Genomic DNA, 18,905 nt, shown 5'->3' with positions numbered 1-18,905 from the left:
CTTGTTAGCCTTCCTTTGCTTTTCGCATCAGTGAGCTGTTTCCGACCACAAGATCGCTGCTGGCTAGATCTATTTGGTTATTGGACCAATTTCGGTTCACCCGAGACATGTAGTAGGTTTGTGAGCAAAAGCATTATCGGTGAGAGCAAAAGCATGAAGGCCAAATGCGGAATAAATCGAAGGATATTCACAAAAAATGGTGGAGTGTGTTGCACGGAGGCTAGAGACTGTGCAGCCCTGAGTAGCACATTTGGTGTAATCACCATCCTTCCTACAGCTGATGAAAAAGACCTGAGTTTGAATCCCCATCAATGACGCAATAAACGTTATGGGCCTTTTTCACAACGTGGCTGAGTTAGTAGGCTTCATGCGAGGGTAGCGTGATTTTTCTCCCTGAAACTCGTGTTTTTCGTCCAGAAAACGGCAGATCGACCACAGAAAACACAATTTACAAACATGATATCCACAGAAATGGAATTGTCTAAAGTAATTAAGATTTCGCACCAGAGAAGGGATATTATAGAAATCCTTGCGGGATGATTTCATTTATGTGCGGTGAAGATGATACCAGTGAGTCTTTTAAGATTTGATGTACCATTTTGGTTTTAAATTGTCCACCTCGTTATATATTTATTTAAAAATCGTCGTTGAAACAAATGGACTCCGTAGACGATTAGTCAGGAGTAAGAGTGCAGAAACACACGCTCTTTGAGTAGACTGGAGTTCAAACCCCTGACTGATAAATGCGGTCGATCCGCCAAACCACACTGGACCAGCGTGGCAGATTACGGTCCATTTCGCTCAACATGAATTGTTTAGGAGGCTTCGATCCTGCATTGGATTGATAGTGGCTGCAGTTTACCGTTATTATTTTTTTACAGAAACAAGTACTTAATGTTTCCTTTTGCATTTTGAAACAAGTTACAAGAATAGAAACATGTTGCCTTTGCATTTTGAAATCTTCTTGGAATGAACTCTAAATGGCCTTATTATTATTCAACTGATTACTGCAAATATTGTTTTCGTTCAGGAGCATACGTACAAAATCCTTATCTACTGAAACTATCTTAGTTTCAAGGAAGCAGTGGCCTGATAATTCAGTTAATACTTTACAGGAAATCACCGCATGACTTACTGTGTGATAAATACTAAAAATTATTGGAATTTAATTTTTCAGCACAGTAATAAAATTAATGAGATTTTATCGAATCACTGTAAATAATTATCTATTATTTATAAATAACACCATTCCATTTATTCATGTTATCACTGGTATATTGCAAGGTGTAGATGCTCCTACTTTTCAGTGAATACGGGCGAAGATGAAACTTCATGTTTTTGAACAAATAAATAATCAGTTGGAGCCATATATGCGTTATAAGGGGAAAAGATGATTTAATTGTTAAATCCACATTCATGAATTTAACCTGTGCAACCAGGGCTTTGAGCAATGATGCATTCTGATGGAGAAGCAAAATATTTACTGGTATTTTTTCCCACTTGCAAGGTAATTGATTAATAACAATCCTTTTGTATCCCAGAAAACTAAGCCAACACTCTTCCAACTGATCGTTGGGTTGGAAACTTTTTGTGGTTGCAGATCCCTTGTGCTTCCATTGCATGCTTTCTAATTTGGATTCAGGATCGAAATATGTTTCATCGCCAAATACGAAATGGAGTAACAATCTATCTGAAGTACAAGAATTAATTTTAAATTCTATTTTGATGACCCCACTCTCTGATGTTGGTCATGAATGGAAAGGTTTCAGGGAACCCATTTTATTTTGCCCAAACTTTGGACATTCCCAAATATCATATATTATTGTTAAAATTCTCCTATGGGAAATGTTAAGAACATTTCAAGTTCAGATATTCCTCTATTTTCTAAACTTTTTAATTCAAGAATAACAATCAATTTTAGAACTAATTACTTCAATGGCTAATCAATGCTTGGATCATGCTTAACTGACTTCCTTCATCTTTGGAACTCTAATAACCATCATACAACAGTAGCATAACTCGGTCGGTGATATTTCCCCATAAACTAGTCATTCTACCATTGATTTCTTTAGCATTTCTGCCCTCTTTAGTAAAACAATCTATCTTTAGACAAAAAAATGAGCTTTTATTGTGTCATTTAATATTTTGTGTTTAAATCTTTTGCTTTTATGACGGCCTTCAATCTTCGCGGCATACTCTCAACCAGCTTTTTATAAATGTCACGTTATATGTTCCTCCACTCGGCCTTGTTCTCGACGTGCACGTACCCGACGATCCATTACATCCGAAAGATGCTCGATAGGGTTCAGATCAATACTCTGGGCTAGCCAATCCAACTTTTCCACATCCATGTCCTAAAACCACTCTGTTACGACTCGAACAGTATGGCATGGCGCGTTTTCTTGCTGACACAGGTATGGACCTTCCCCGAAGTATTGCTATAATGCTGGAAGTGCATAATTGTCCAAATTCACCTGGTATTGCACAGAATTCATGGTTTTATAGATAACGACTAATGGGCCTAAGCCAAACCATGAAAGGAGCCTCATACCATGACACTGCCTCCACCAAACTTCATTGTGGTGAGAATACAATCAGGAAGGAACTGTTCCCCTGGTATTAGCCGCACCGAAGAACGGCCATCAGACTGGTAGAGTGCGAACTTCGACTAGTCTGTGCTTTGGGCTGTTTTCCACTGCTTATAGTTCAGGATTCGAGCTCCTTACACCATGGTAATAGGCGTCTAGCATTTGTTGAGGTTATCAATTCTGTTGAATGTGTCATCTTGCATGCCCACTTTTGCAATTGTCTGTTCGAAGCTCAGTGTGCATACATGTTTATAGCAGGTTCTGTGACGTGTTGCATGCATAGGACCTGTTTCCCCATCCATGGAGGGGTGTCCAAATATTAATGGTGTATATAAACATTAAGTTAGAAAAATCTACAAAACTTTCTAGCACAGAATGCAAATTATAGTAATATTTATTTTCAAACAAGTAATCTTCAATATGACAACTGTATTTATTTTCTTTTTCAGTGGTTGATGCTTGGGGAAAACCTGCTGGTGGTCTCTTGTATGGAATAATTACAAGCTTTGGTTCGTATGATGAATGCGTAGATATTGTGGTGAATGACAGAAATGAAAAGGAAGCATTTCGAGGGGAGTATTGCGCCTTAGATATCCACCCTAGTTTGCCTCCAAAGAAACGATGGTATACCATAAGCGAAGTTCTTCCAGAGCTTCGCAATATTTCGGCCCCTGACTCCGTAAATATTCTTTCTGCAATAATCTGATGACGAGAAATTACTATTGGCATTATTTCCATATTTTCCATGACACAGAAATTAATAAATGCTATTAATTTAGTAATAATACTTATTTACTTCTGTGTCAGAAAATTTACCGTATTTTCTCTAATAAAAAAATATATTCTGTTTTATTTACTACTTCTAGGTGATGAATGAGGTTGTAAGTTTTGCCCAAATCTTCCACTTTTCGTCCATCCGCTTTGGAACGTGCTTTCCTTCAACGTGTAGTAAAAAGGATGTTCAAAGGATTGGACAATCAGGTAAGGTCTTGTATGAAGTTTATTTAATATTACATTTTTCAGACTGAATTATTTATAGAAACTCTAGAGAACTTGCAAGTTATGGCCATAAAAATAAATATAAAACACTTCCTTAAACCAACTACAGTTAGATTTCTTCAACCTAATAAACACCAAACAATATTAGCCTTAATTATACACTGTCTTACCAAATGCAATGGGTAGCCTTTTCAGTACGATAACGGTCCATATTACAAAGTATGGATTGGGACTGTGAGGTTTGAACAGAATAACTTCGAAACATTGTGGAGGTCAGCACAGATCCGACCTCAATTCGACTAAGCAACTTTAGGGGGGTTACTGACTTAGGGGTTATTCACAAATTTTATAACTGTGTTTAAAACCTTTTGAATCCTCGTAACAACTAGAGGAGTTTTGACCATCTACTGTTACATTAAGAAATACTCCAAATTAAGTCACATTAACAGTTATAAATTTTTATTTCGAAATATTTATTTTTATTTAAAAATAACGTGCGATTTTTTTATTCATCGTGCAAGCTGCAGGGGAGGTAGAAGTACACCCACCTCCTCTTTAGCTTGCACAGTGGAGGTGGAGCACTTTTGCCCCTTTTTAAACTAGATATATTTGACATACAGAATTATATTTTAAAGGATGGATTAAAAGATATTTTAAAGGAAACATATTAGAGCATATTTTTTTATTTAGCTATCAACATGATTGGATTGAAAACTCGTATATCAGTACCATTTTGCGAAACCAAACAATTCCTGAGCGTTAATGGTGAACAAATTGCCTTTCTGTAAGTATACTTAAGTTACTTTATACAATAGATACATTAAAAAAAATGTTCTGATAATTTTTTGTTCGGGTGTATTATTTTTTTTTGTTAAAAAAATAGTATTATTTTTTTTTGTTAAAAAAATAATACACCTGAATCTAAATAGATACAGACTACATAAATATGTATTTTATGTAGTCTGTATCTATAGCAATAATTACTGTACTTCGATATTTAAAAATGCACTGATAAATATTTAGAAACGTGTAGAAATATAAACTCATTTCAAACTGGTTCTTGCACAGCAAGTGTTGTACATTTTATAAATGTATAACTCGGATGTTTGGGCTTTCACATAGACATGTAAAATTTTGCTTTAACGGAAATTTCATATATAAAACAAATTAGAATTTTCAATGCAAAAATAATTAATATAAGTATTCATAAATTTTAAATATAATTTACACTTTTTTACCTCCACAGTTTCAGCATTTATTTTCATGCAAGTGACAAATTTGATATATCAATATCGAAAAAATATATATATATAAATTGATATGTAATAAAGTTTAAAAAAAGTTAGCCTGGAATATATCAGATACTAAATATCGATAACAGTCTGGGAATTTCAATTTCCTTCATTATTTGCCATAAAAATAAGAGTGAACAAAACGCTCCAGTCTATAATGAAACTGTTGTATAATAATTTCAGATAATAATTTCTCTGGCTTGCCTATTTAGACATTTTCCATGGCTAAAAGCGTAATCAACGCCATTACATTACAACTGCAAAGATTGTCAATAAACCAAATTAACAGTAAAGGATAATTGCGCATGCGTCAATTTCTGGAGAACGGTCATTGGGCATGCGTCATTTTTCTTCAATTTTCTTATGTTACCACACGGCACAGTTTGCTTTTCTAGATATGAATTTCAACAAACCGCACAACTCAATTTTTTTGCACTTGCGTAGTTCCCATTAAGCACTTAGCCACAAGATAAGACGTGGTGTCTTAAATATTTTATTTTTAATTATATTTAATTTTAAAAATAAAAATAAACTTTTATAAAGTTATTAATTTTTTTAAAATAAGAAAGAATAGTTAACAATTTCGTTATTTGGACAGAATGAGCGGTATTGTTTCAAAAACCAAATTCTTATAGATTATTTTTTAAAAAAATCCTTTCCAAAAATAGAATTTTAAAAAATAAACGTGGCAAGTTAAAAAAAAAGAGTTATTTCGTATTCCTGTGTTAATTACTCAAAATTTTGTTGATTTTCTTATTGGTGAAGTTTATGAGTCATAATAAACTAAATATCTTTATTAAATGCAATTAACGTAATTTTATAACTTAATTATCAATGAACCTGTTGTGATAAGAAATTAAAAGCCGATCTTTATCTTGTCCGGTTACTTTATTCCATTTGTCCAATATTTTATAATTTTAAACTATAATGGTCCTTATCTGGAGCTCAGGGCATAGTGCACATAATGGACATAGCGTGGTTGTTTACTCGGCACCAGAGCTTTCCCACAAAATGACACTGAGAAGATGTAATATGCAAAGCCAGAAGAGTGTGAGGTGTGTTAGGCACCGCGAGTAATATGTTGGTCTGTTGTTTGTGTTGTTCATCTGACCACTTAGCCACTGCGAGATTCCATCACCAAGGAAAGCAACCTCCGAGTATAAGATCCCGATAACCAGATTGAGCCAGGACAGTAAAGGGACTTTTACAAGGATATCCTGCTGCAGTCAGACAGGGACTGTCTTTTTTTTTTTTTTTTTTTTTTGTTAGTTGTTGGCGCATCGGCTTCTATGGCCATAACGCACCTCCCAAAGTTTTAGTATTTTCTACTCTGATCCATGCCCCGCGACATTTAGGTTTCCAGTCAGGCACTTTACCCACCCGGCTAGCCCGGTCGGTGGACTGGTTAATGAGAAAAATAAAACACAGCATAGAGAAGACGAGATTAGGCAGGGTGATGATAATGACAGATAAGGGTTTCCCTGGCGAATGCGCAGTTTTAATTTCAAGCATGTAGGGGCTCTGAAGAAGGGTGGGATAGTGTGTCAAAAAAGCAAAGGTTGGTCAACAGAGCGTTCAATGAACATCCTACTCTTGAAGGACTCCGGCATCATCCAGGATCTCCAAACAGGAAGGGAAATCACCAGAAAAGTTGTATTCAGTCAGCATAATGGAGTGGAGGAAACCATGATAGAAGAGAGTCTGTAGTATGGTGGGTCAAGTCCACAACCGGCCATCCCACCTAGGACAGACCCTAGGTCAGCAACAGTTTCGATGCTTGTCTTCATAAGGAAATACTACTTACACAATATACATTATATACAGTCTGGAAGGTCAGGCTTTATTGGCATAATGTTCCACCTAGAAAAACGAATTCCATTTCTGCTGGAAGAGAGGGTACAAGGCAAAAGTTCCATGAGGAGTGCCTAAGAATGATCCCATCCGGTAACAGGAAGTTCAGGTCATTTTTCCGAATATAATGAAAGTTGATGGTATCCAGAGTTGAAGTAATTATTCACATGATATGCAGTATACACGAAGCGAAAGACAGGCCACAAAAGGCTGTCTTTCGCTTCGTGGCTTTTCAGATTCCAGCTGGAGCAGGGGATTCCAGGGTAACAGAGAAGCAAGACTAGAGCACCCACCGACAGGGCGAAGCAACAGAGATTCTAAGGTTAGGATACGATCAGGAGGAATCTGTCTCGTGTAGAGGGCCCAGCCAGCATGGTATATTAAGACTGAAGACTGTGGGAGACCATGAACGCCTGTGGTAAGAGATACCACAGATTCTGAGCTTGATGTAGTACAAGTGGGCGTTCAGAGATCAACGCTTGGAAGGCTTGTTTGGATGTGATAAACTGTTATTCCGGTTGAAATTTCGTGATACTTAGCGACTGCAGCAAGTTCAGTTTAAATGTAAGGACGGCACTTAGAACGTCCGTTCAAATCATCCTCGTGTCCATGTTAGTTGAACTGACTCTATAAAATAGGCCAGCCGTGTATTAATGTCATATTTGTGTAATGTGTGTGTGTGTAATGTTGACTACCCAGAAGCAGATATCACTAGGAAAGCTGCTTCTGGATATTCGTCCACACAACGGGAAGATGGGCCAAGTCCAATAGATGGAACACTCTTTTGATCTCAGAGGAGACCAACAAAACAAAATAAATAAATATATATATATATATATATAAAATAATATATATATATACACTGTGCTGCCACCTTTATTAGGTACACCCCTGCTATGCACACAAATTGTTTGTCCCACAACGTCGCAAGTCACATGACCACAGTTGTGGATATAAATATAGCAGAACAACCTTTCTAGTATCAGTTAAGCGTAGAAACCGTAGCATGAATGAGGGAAAGGAGTGATCTAACGAACTTCGAACGTGGCATGGTAATAGGTTCAAGACGTGCTGGACAAAGGATCTCTGAAACGGCAGTTCTCCTGAACGTTTCACGCACCACAGTTTCAAGGGTGTATCGAGAATGGTGCAACGAACAGAAAACATCCTTTCAACGGCACTACGCTTGTTGATGAGAGAGGTCAGAGAAGGATGGCTAGAATTGTGCAAGCTAACAGACGGGCCACAATGTCACACATCATGTCAGAATACAACCTTGGTGCGCAGAACAAAATATCGCACGGACCACTAGTCGCACTTTGCTGTGAATGGGCTACAAAAGCCGACGGCCACATCGCTTACCTCTGTTATCAATGAAGAACAAGAGAGCACGCCTCCTGTGGGCACAGCAACGCCAGCACTGGACTATCGAGGACGGATTGGAAAACAGTTGCTTTCTCTGACGAGTCGAAGTTCCTGGTGCATCATGTTGATAGAAGGCTCGGAATTTGGCGAAAACAACATGAATACATGGAACCCGTTATGTCTGATGACTACTGTGCAATGTGGTGGGGCAGTGTTATGGTGTGGGGGAATGTTTTCTTGGCACACGTTGGGTCCATTGATACCCATAGATTCACGTCTGAATGCCGCATCATACCTAAACATCGTTGCTGACCAAGTGTATCCGTTCATGTTAACAGTTTATATCAGTCAGATGGTTACTTACAGCAGGATAATGTGCCGATGCACAAAGTCCGAATCACTATGGAATGGAACAGGTTCAGGAACATGACAATGATTTTTCTTTGCTGCAGTGGCCCGCTCAGTTGTTATTGTTGTTATTTGGTTTGTTTAGGAGCATTAGCAACTAAGGCCATATTGCTCCGGGGATATGAGGTGATCATTCCCTTACCTTTCTGCATCCTCCGTATTTGGTGGTCACGGGTTCGAACCCTGGTCTAATTAAGAAGCTGGCCAAGCGCTGCTGCTCCTGGCCACGTTGCTACGTAGGCGCCTCCCGCTCAGTACCTGGATCACAATCCTATTGAAATGAGCTGGAAAGGGCTGTTCGCTGCAAGCCTACACCACCGTAGAATCTCAAGGAACTGCGTGACACACTTATGTCTGCATGGTACTCCATTCCTGCACAACGTTTTCAGCATCTTGTTCAATCCATGCCTGGACGAATTAAGGCTGTTGTGAAAGCTAAAGGAGGCTCAACACTCTATTAAGTAGGTGTACCTAATAAAGTGGCGGCACAGTGTATATCTATATATAAAATAATAATAAAAATAATAAAAAAATAAATAAAAATAAAATAACATTAACTTAATAATAATATTAACTTAATAATATTAAAAATTAATAACTTAATAATAATAATAATAATAATATTATTAAGGGTGAAGGTTGGCATCAGGAAGGGCATCCGGCCGTAAAAATTGCATGCCAAAACAATAAAAAACGCTGACCCCATATAATATTGGGAAAAAAGGCGAGGACAAAACAAAAAAAAAAAAAATCCTATTGATAACCTATTGTAGCTGTGCATACTTAGAAGATAGTAATGCTGGGGCCTCTTGTTCCAGAGGGCTCTGCATTGAGGTCCAGAGACTGAATGATTGGATAAGACTTGATTTTTTAAATGTCTGACTGGAGACCACATTGATGACAATTCCTTTATTTTTGATTTTCTCACCCACCTGACTTTTATGTTGCTTAATTGTGGTTTGGTAGTTTCGAGTACTTCAGCCTTCACCTCTTCACTGGCGTTTAACTTATTATCCTCTTGCACTTTCAAAATTAACACACATGACAGTGCTTTGGCCTTTTAAGCAAAGGCTGCAAACGGAGGTTGAGATGGCTGTTCCAGGGTGACGCATCTGGTGGCGTATGATTAACATTAGCTGGTAGGCGTTCAGCCATTAGTTTTTTTTTCAATATCTTTAGCATTCTGGTTATTTTTAGGGCAGCTTCCTTGGAGATAGAATTCAGCTTGCGAGGCAACTTTCTAACCTCCTTCTGAGGATTGCGACTCTATCAAACACCGTGGGGTATATCTGTTGGAACGTCATACATCTATGTGGTGGTGACCTCCAAGTCCCCCTCATGTGAGCTCTTGTGAGCTCACATGACGTCATGTGAGCTCACAAGGGCTGTGAAGCGAGATTTATGGGACTTCGTCAAAATACAAATAAATTTCTTTAAATAGATTGTATTTATTTTTGTTATTTGATTTCTATATAAGAAAACTTTATTTTGCTTTTTAAAAAAAAAATTAAAACACATTTTCTGTCTAACCGGTGTTGTCTGTAATAATTTCAAAATTATCAAATTTATGGTTAAAATTAAATCTACTTTAGATATTCTGGCTGTGATTTAACATTTTGCATAATTTTTATAGCCTATTTATTATTATTATTTTTTTATTATGTACACTAGGGGAATTCAATAAGGGAGTTGATAATAATAATTGAATCGAATATTTAAATAAATATTCGATTCAATTTATAAGGCTTTATCAATGACGTTTTCTTCCAAAAACAATATTTATCTATGCATACATGGAAAGTAAATATAATTACAGAAGCTTTGATAGCTTTTACGTAATTAATACATTGTGTTTTACAGATGTGTTGTGGCTGTCTTGGTCTCTTTAGTTCTCCTGGGAACAACGCTCGACATTTTTATCAGACATGGATTCTCAATTTTATCGCCAGAACGTGAGTGTATCTTTAAAAAAAACTGAATTTTTTTAGAACTGTAAAAAGAATATACAGTAAATTCTACAGCACTCTCGGAGATTAGAGGCGCCTTTTAGAGTGGAACCTCGAGCTCTTTAAGAGGAGTACATTTAAATAAATACTAGGCACTAACAATCCAATTTATTCACATCTTTAAACATTTATAATTTTTACCCTGTTCTTTCATTTGTTTTTGCGAGCAGTATTTAAACAGCATGGATAATGAAATGGTTTTATTTCTCAAGGAAGAATTAATTTGCCTTTGTAACCCTAGAACTGCTGCACAACCTTCAACAAATAGCTTCAGCTACATTACAACTTTGAAAACTGATTTCGTATATCCAGGACAAAGCAGTGGTACCCAGGGGTCGGGTATATGGTAGTTTTAGCCCCCATTCTTTTGTTATATTTATCTTTCCTTTTAAATTAAAAAAAAACAGAGAGAGAAAGAAAAACACTGCTATTTTTGGGTGTTGTCACTAGAAACCGACTACTTTATAATGAGGGACCAGTGACTTCTAAAACAGGCTGTTATAGCAGTCTCATCTTTCAAGCAATTGGCCAATTAAACATTTGGAGAGGCCGTCTAGTTGAAAGTAGTGCAATACCAGGGCAACTTGTTATGTTCAGCTATGAGAATCCCGAATTTAATGAGATAAGCTAGGAGAATTTAAATCTGTGGTGATATTAAAAATGTACAAAAATAGTGTTATTAAAGATATTAATTATTTAGTGTTATTAAAGATATTAATTATTTATGCTTATTAAAGATGTACAAAAAATCTAACGCACTTTTCAACTGATCATATGAAATTCTTATTATTTCTGAATCATTTCAGGTGTTTCCAGTAAACTACTGCTAGCATTTTCTGCTTACAGAAACACAGTAGAACTGTTTACGACTCAAGTTTCAACAAAAACGTTGACCCCTCTTCATGGACTGAGGTCTCTGTCTATAACATGGATAATTCTGAGTCATACATATTTATATTTGAATCCAAGTACTTTTCGTAAGTCTTTTTTATGTAAGAATTTTTAAAATTATTATTATTTCTTTTATGAAAACCCCAAACACGAGAGGTATTAGAACCGAACCTATAGTACTTAGTACCGTGCTTGGGTTGGAGTTTGCGAAGACGAAAGAAGATATTTGTTGACATTAGACTTCAACTTCTGTAGACTGTAATTTTCAGAAAATACGTAGGAAAGAAGGTTGTTCCAGAAAACGGCAGTTGAATGAATAAATGAGGAAGATGAAAAGTTGGTTCTGCGGGTTTGAAGTTGGACAGTAAATGGATGTTGGCTGGTGGCGGCACGTGTTCGGACTGTTTTGAAAGAGAGAGCGGGAATTATAGAAGCCAATTCAGAAGAACAGTGCCCATGGAAGTATCTGTAGAAGAGGCATGCAGCAGAAACAGTACGTCTATGAGACAGCGAGTGGAGAGACTCCGATAGAGATGAATCATTATTTAACTTAAATGCCCTCTTCTGAATGGAATCTAGAAGCCTGAGAGAGGTTTTAGGGGTACCGTCTCAGATGTAGGAACAATATTCCATGGCAGGGCGGATTTGCGATTTGTACAGAGAGAACAGCGGTTTGGAAGAAAGTAACTCCGTGAGCAAAGTAAGAAGAAAAGTAACACCGAGAAAACCAAGTTTTTTAGATGTAGAAGAAGCAATATTTTTAATGTGCTTGTGCTCAGAGAGAGATTAGAAGTCAGGATAATCCCCAAAAGAGATATATCATTTTGCCTAGATATCTGAGTGTCACCAAAGATAAGCATAGGAGCAGAAGAATCCTTTTTGCAAGATATAAGACAAGACTGTGTTTTAGAAGGATTGAAATCAACTAAGTTGTCTTTGCCCCACTGGAGAATTACCTGAAGATCGGCATTTAAGGAACTGGTAGCGGATATTCGAGAAGTTGAAGCTGATTGAGCAGGACAAGGTTTCTCAAAATGGAAAGTGGAATGCAATGTGCTATCATCGGCAAAACTATGGATAGGATTTCCAGTCAATGGAAGAAGGTCATTAATATACAAGAGGAAAAGAGTCGGGAAAGAACTGAACCTTGGGGGACACCAGCGTTAGTGGAGAAATTAGAAGACAGAGAGCCATCTACCATCATCCTCAGTGAGCGATCAGACAGAAAACTGGATAAGCAATTACAAAAAAATTTGGAAAACCATAAGATGGAAGCTTGTTTAGAAGATCTTTATGCCAAACACGATCGAAAGCCTTTGAGATGTCAAGAGAAACTGCTTGTGTTTCACCCAACTTTTCCATCGAATTAGTCCATAAATGGGTAACATAAGCCACAATATCACCAGTGGATTGAAACTGACGGAATCCATATTGGCGATCGTTGATCAGACGGAAGGTTTCTAGGTAGTTTAAGAGTTGGCGGTTAATTGATTTCTCCATTAATTTAGAAAGAGTGTGAAGTAATTGCAGTGGGGCGATAATTGGATGGAAGGGATTTGTCACCCTTTTTAAGAACTTGCTGGATATGAGCAAATTTCCAAGCAGAAGGAAAAACATCTTTGGAATAAGAAAGTGAAAAAAAGGCGGCAAAGAATAGGAGTAAGTACAGGCGCACAGGTTTTGAGAACAAGTGGATAAATACAATGAGGACCTGGAGCTTTCTGAGCATCAAGTTTCGTCAAAATCCTTCTGACATCCATTTGATGGAAGATCACAGGAGGCATTGAATGTATCGCTTTGGGAATGGTGGGAAGTGTTTTACCAAGATCATTAATACATGAGTTTTGAAGAAAAATGGAATGCTAGCAGGTCAGCTTTATACTTGGCTAAAGTGAGAACAGAACCATCTGGTTTGGACAGAGATGGGAGCAGAGATAAGCAAAAGTTTTGGGAAATAGCTTCCGCGAGAGACCAGAATGCTCAGCTACCATTAGGACAAGAAGCAAGTTTTCTACTCTTAGCCTATTCAAAATCTAGTTTGGACTGATTAATAACTGCTTTACAATTGTTGCGAGCTTTTGTTTAGGCAGAAAATGAAACTGAAGAATTGGAAACAAGCCAATTACGATATGCAACATTCTTTTCTTGAACAGCCTTAGCACATTAATTGGAAAACCAAGGTTTAGGTAAAGGACGAGATTGTGAAGTGGAGTGTTGAATAAAGGATTCCATTAATAAAAATAATTTCACTGACACGATCTGAGCAAACATTGACATCAGAAGTTTTGAAACAGTAATCCGACCAAGAAAAAGAAGAAAAGAAATCTAGCAGGTCATCCCATTTTGCATTCTTGTAATGCCAAACAACTCAAGGTTGGGGATAGCATGGGATAAAGGCTCCATTGGAGAAGAGACGTTTGTGAGAAAAAGATCATGCATGTTGGCTGTATGGTTAGGATTGTCCGGTATTCTTGTAGGTAAATGAACAATCTGTGCGAGGTCATTAGTAATTGCAAAAGCCTCAGCACCTCGACCAGATGGGTTGGTGTGACTAGAAAATGGAAGCCAGCTGGAGATGTGAACATTAAAATCACCAAGGAAAATTACCTCTCTGTTAGGAAAGTTGGACTAGAGAAAGTCAAGTTGCAAAGAGAGCAAGTCAAACAGCTCCATGTGATTAGTGGAGTTGGGAGAACGGTATAGACACCAGATGAATTTGACAGAATGAGGTAGAGAGATTTTAAGCCGGAGAAGATCGAAAAGAGAAGATTCCAAATTTTCCAAGCAGGGAATATCGGAGCGGAGATATGCACAAATACTACCTTTGAGGCGAAAGGAATCATACAGCGAATAATTTGGGCAACTGAGATGAGCAGTAGTTGAATCAACCGATAACTGAGATTCTGTCAGAAAACGTACATGGGGTTTGGCGGACTGCACCCAAGCGTAAACATAGTGTTTCCAAAACCCCCGAGTTGGTTCCAACCGAGGCTCCACTTCACCTTTCTGCTCACCGGGCACGGGCCATTTAATGCAAAACTGTCTAGCTTCCGAATCACTCAGGATCCTCGTTTCCTCTGTGGCCCAGAGGAGACATGGCAACATCTCATGTATGATTGCGACCACTATGAGGACCTGCGACATATGCTCACTACTGCTATCACTACTGCAGAACATGTAACAGCACTTTCTCGACTTTGAACATGAATACAATGCGCTTACCATCTTTGCACAGAAACTGTTCACTAGAAGAAGAGCACTCATAACAAACCACCATGTACAGCACCCGGAAGATGACGATGAATCACGAAACCAGGACTGGAGAAAAATGGAATACACAAGAAAAGTGACTCCTTCATAAAGATGATCACCAACGAAGATCTGGTTCAGATCACTTGGACTATTCACTTGTTCTCTGCTACCAATGCCTGATGACCATCTGTACCGGGCTCCCTTGCCTGGTACTTTTACTCCCTTTCCCCTGGCGGGGAGAAGGAGACAGTTTGGTCTTCTCTCCTCCCCTGCCATTCCTTATTCTTCTCCTGGTGGGGCACGGGCCTGCTTTACTGAACATCTTGGGGTCGCCTTCTCTATCGTCCCCATACTTCTGTCTTTTCCTCCAGCCTGCAGTCTGCACCCTACTCTGCCTAATACGCCAATGTATAACCTGACACAAACTGCATAAACTTAATTTCGTCAAAATTAAACCGCATAAATCCCAATTGGCTTTTTTAATTCCAGCGCTTACCCTTACCGAGTTTTTTTTTTTTTTTTTAGGCCTTGTTCACTGAAATCTCAGGAAACACCTGGACGGTCACCCACAGTCTGCATGCGAATGGGGGTTATATCTAGGAAATTTTATTAGTTCTACCATCGTGAAGGCGCAAGCAGAGGATCTGGCTGTCACAGACCGTCCGGACTTCGAAGAACAGTGCCCATGGAAGTATCTGTAGAAGAAGCATGCAGCAGAAACAGTGCGTCTATGAGACAGCGAGTGGAGAGACTCCGTTAGAGATGAATCATTATTTAACTTAAATGCCCTCTTCTGAATGGAATCTAGAAGCCTGAGAGAGATTTTGGGGGTACCGTCCCAGATGTAGGAACAATATTCCATGGCAGTATTCTCCAGTGGACAAAATTGTGTCCACTTGGCTTGAGTTTCACCCGAATATCAATTCCATCAGCGTTTTAGACTCCCAGGTAGCAAGTACAGCTTGTCTGGCATATCTGAGAGAATTTCTACGACAACCTCAAGGACCAAATTATTGCTGCAAATAGACAAAATTTGAAATACGAAACAAATATTTCTGTTCATGGAACAAGTGGACAGTTAACCATTTGTTCCATGAATAGATGGCTAACTGGCCATGAACAATATTATTCAAGGACATTGCTCAAATCAATGTTACATTCAAAATGACCAGCACACTAGGTCAGATATTTCATATTGTGTACATAATGTACATTTTTTCACAATCTTATCAAGCTCTCACTTTTGTGAGAAGTGTCAGCTGTTGCACTGATGTCTTATCTTATAATAAAAGTGAACGTAAAATTTTACATTCATATGCAAATTGTCTCATTTATATTCTTAATCGAAAACAGCTAATTGTAAACAACTCTGACCTAGTGATCGTGCCGAAGTATAAGGAGACTATTCTATCTTTCTCAAAAATTAAAAAAAAAATGAAAATTTGATGTTCTAGTTTGGTAAATCTGGCCCACATATGCTTCATATATTAACGTATGATCTAGATAACAGTTTTAACATTCTGTACAAAAGTTGAAACAAACTGTCCTTGGAACACATCTGCAGGTTACCCAGGCGATAAACTCGATGCCAAATTGCCTGAGTTTCCTTGATGTTAACCAAAATAATTTAATATATTATATGGAATAACAACAGCTGAAAAAATACACAAATAAATACAAAAATACATTATCCTCATCAAATATATTTACATCAACATCGCGTCATACCACGTACTATAATTTTTGTATATATGAAGTGTTTTAGTTTAAAAATATAAAATAGGATATGAACATTTTCAAAATATTTTACTGGATACTTTCAGCCAAACTTGAATACCACTGCTTTTGATGATTAAATTTCCCTATTCGTATCACCAGCACAATTATTATTTTATTTTCAGGAAAGTTAGCGAGTGTTCCTCTTCAACACATACCAAATTTTGGCTTTCAGTTCATAAATAATGGATTTGTCGCAGTGGAAACTTTCTTTTTCATGGGGTAGGTTTCAAAAAGGACATTGTTTTCCAAAATAAATGAATACAGATATTGTTTATATTCAATTTAACTTCTTTATGATAATATTTGTTTTACTGCACTTGAAAATATATTACGCACGATTAGGTATTTATTAACTGAAGTCTACATAACAATAATTATCAAAATAAGACTCACAGGCACGTTGTAAATTGTAATTTATAAAATAAGGCTTCTCTGGTCTTTGTGAGATCTAAGACCATAGACGCATCCACTCGAGAGGAGCGGGTTTAAAGTACCTCAAGAACACTTTTATGTAATTGTACTATCAAGTGCTGACACTTGAAAAGTAGACACAAGGGTGAATAAGTACACGTGCCTTGTATTTAGCAATCATGTAATGATAAATGACTGCTAAATACGGTGCTGTTTATTGTGTTCTCTCTATCTTATGAACTCCTCTGTCTGTGTGGTCGCCCCGAAGAATAAACAAAAAAATTATTTATAACTTTTGTTAGGTTAAATATCGGTATTAATAAAACACTTATATAACTTATAAATAATAGTTATAAAAATACAAAAGTAAACAAACTACTAGAAAATAATAAAATATTAACTTTTAAAATAACGAATATTAACAACAGTAATATCCTTTTAAAATAAGTACTCTATTTTAACTTCAGTAACTGATACTCTAATCTCGGATTGTCTTTCTTAATGGATAATCCAACCATTCACAGCAACAGGGTCATTTTAAGATGGAATCCTGCACCATCCCGTATTGGGTGCAAAATTAACACACCAATGTGGTTGCTTCATGTACTGGAATGTATAAGTTTTTTCGAAAATGATTTTCAGAGTGTCTCAAAATGGCACTCTTCGATTCATACTATTTGTGGAATTACTTAATAGAGAAAATGAAATAAATTATTTGAGGTCCATTACTTTGGATCACTGCAATATACTGACGTTTTAATTCTCTTGCTAGAGGGCTGCTTTCGGCTTACAGAAGAACAATTAACAGAGAGAAACCTTTTAATATAGGCCAATATTTATTCTCCAGATTCTGGAGGTAAGATTAATTTAATTTTATTTTAATATTTATGTAAATTTTTTTAGTTGTTGTTGTTGTTGGAGGATTTCAGGAGCATCAGCAACTAAGCCCATATTGCTCAGTGTATATTGTCTATAAATTGTTCTATGTTCGATTTTCTGTTTGCTGGACTAAAAACTCGAGTTCCCAGGAGAAAAAACCAAGCTTCCTCCGTCTGAGACTGACTAACTCAGCCACTTTGTGAAAAAAGCCCATAAAAATTCCTCATTTCATCGATGGACTAGAACTCAGGTGTTTTCCACCCTGTGTGGGGGTGGACGGGGATTTTACCAACTGTCCAATCCACGAGGGCCTGAAGCGGGGAATGTGGTTGTCTCAAATAGATAATTAACATTTACTGTAATAATAATCGCATAATAAAAACCCGAAGACTATTTTAATGCTATGGAATCCAATTATAATTCGGATTGAAGGAGATTTAATTTTTACAATGTTAAGAAAGGATTGAGGTAAGATAAGGGGATTACGCATGCCTAGAATTGTATTTCTCTCACTGTTTAATAATACATTGTATGTGGGCGAATTAAAAGTTGCGATCGATGATACAAGATTGAATTCAAATGACACGACATCAGTGATGACATCGGTAAAAAGGATTAGGTTAGTATGTTTAAAAACTTAAAGATTTAAAAGATTTATGAAGACTATTAGTTCATTTAGGGATAAACAAATACAACTAATGCAAATTATGCCTTTAGTAGTATCCAAAAAAACTGAGAAACTGATAATTGTTGTTCAGAAGTTCTCCGATCAACGCCAATTTGCGATTAAAATCGCTGAACAGCTCACATCTGCTACGGACTTTCAAGATTTATTATTGAGATAGACATCAAGACAACTTACCAAAGAAAATTTCGAACAAAATGCACTTTAAAATTGCGTTAAGATTCTAACTTAACATACTCTTACATGGAATATCAGATCAAACAAACAAGGAAATTTAGCATTTTTAAGGCTAGTTGGCATTTTTAAAGCTCGTCTGTTTGTCAGTCCGTCCGTCCGCATGTAAACATCTCGACTCCCAATGGATGGATTTTCATTAAATTTTAATTTCAACCTTTTCAAAAGATTGGTCGGGCCATTCTAAATAACATTTAAATTGGATCAACAGAAATCCTGCAATTTTAGCTTTTTAGAAATATTTGTCGAACCATCCCAAAATTCA

The 18,905-nt window shown here is 37.1% G+C and overlaps 1 protein-coding gene across 1 annotated transcript in view; it reads left to right on the top strand.

The window, feature by feature from the left end:
- LOC150087891 (nose resistant to fluoxetine protein 6-like) overlaps positions 1-18,905 on the top strand; it is a 29,845-nt gene that overhangs the window by 1,471 nt on the left and 9,469 nt on the right. The window contains exons 2-8 of the mRNA XM_090370497.1: positions 3,038-3,267; positions 3,455-3,569; positions 4,278-4,371; positions 10,364-10,455; positions 11,316-11,486; positions 16,554-16,650; positions 17,615-17,698. Coding sequence (XP_090226623.1) covers positions 3,038-3,267; positions 3,455-3,569; positions 4,278-4,371; positions 10,364-10,455; positions 11,316-11,486; positions 16,554-16,650; positions 17,615-17,698 — 883 coding nt within the window. The remainder of the gene's footprint in view (positions 1-3,037; positions 3,268-3,454; positions 3,570-4,277; positions 4,372-10,363; positions 10,456-11,315; positions 11,487-16,553; positions 16,651-17,614; positions 17,699-18,905) is intronic.

This window comes from Mastigoproctus giganteus, chromosome 3 (assembly GCF_048544385.1).
Source record: "Mastigoproctus giganteus isolate SK-2022 chromosome 3, ASM4854438v1, whole genome shotgun sequence".
Taxonomy (NCBI): Eukaryota; Metazoa; Arthropoda; class Arachnida; order Uropygi; family Thelyphonidae; genus Mastigoproctus; species Mastigoproctus giganteus.
This window is presented reverse-complemented; position numbering and strand designations above follow the sequence as displayed.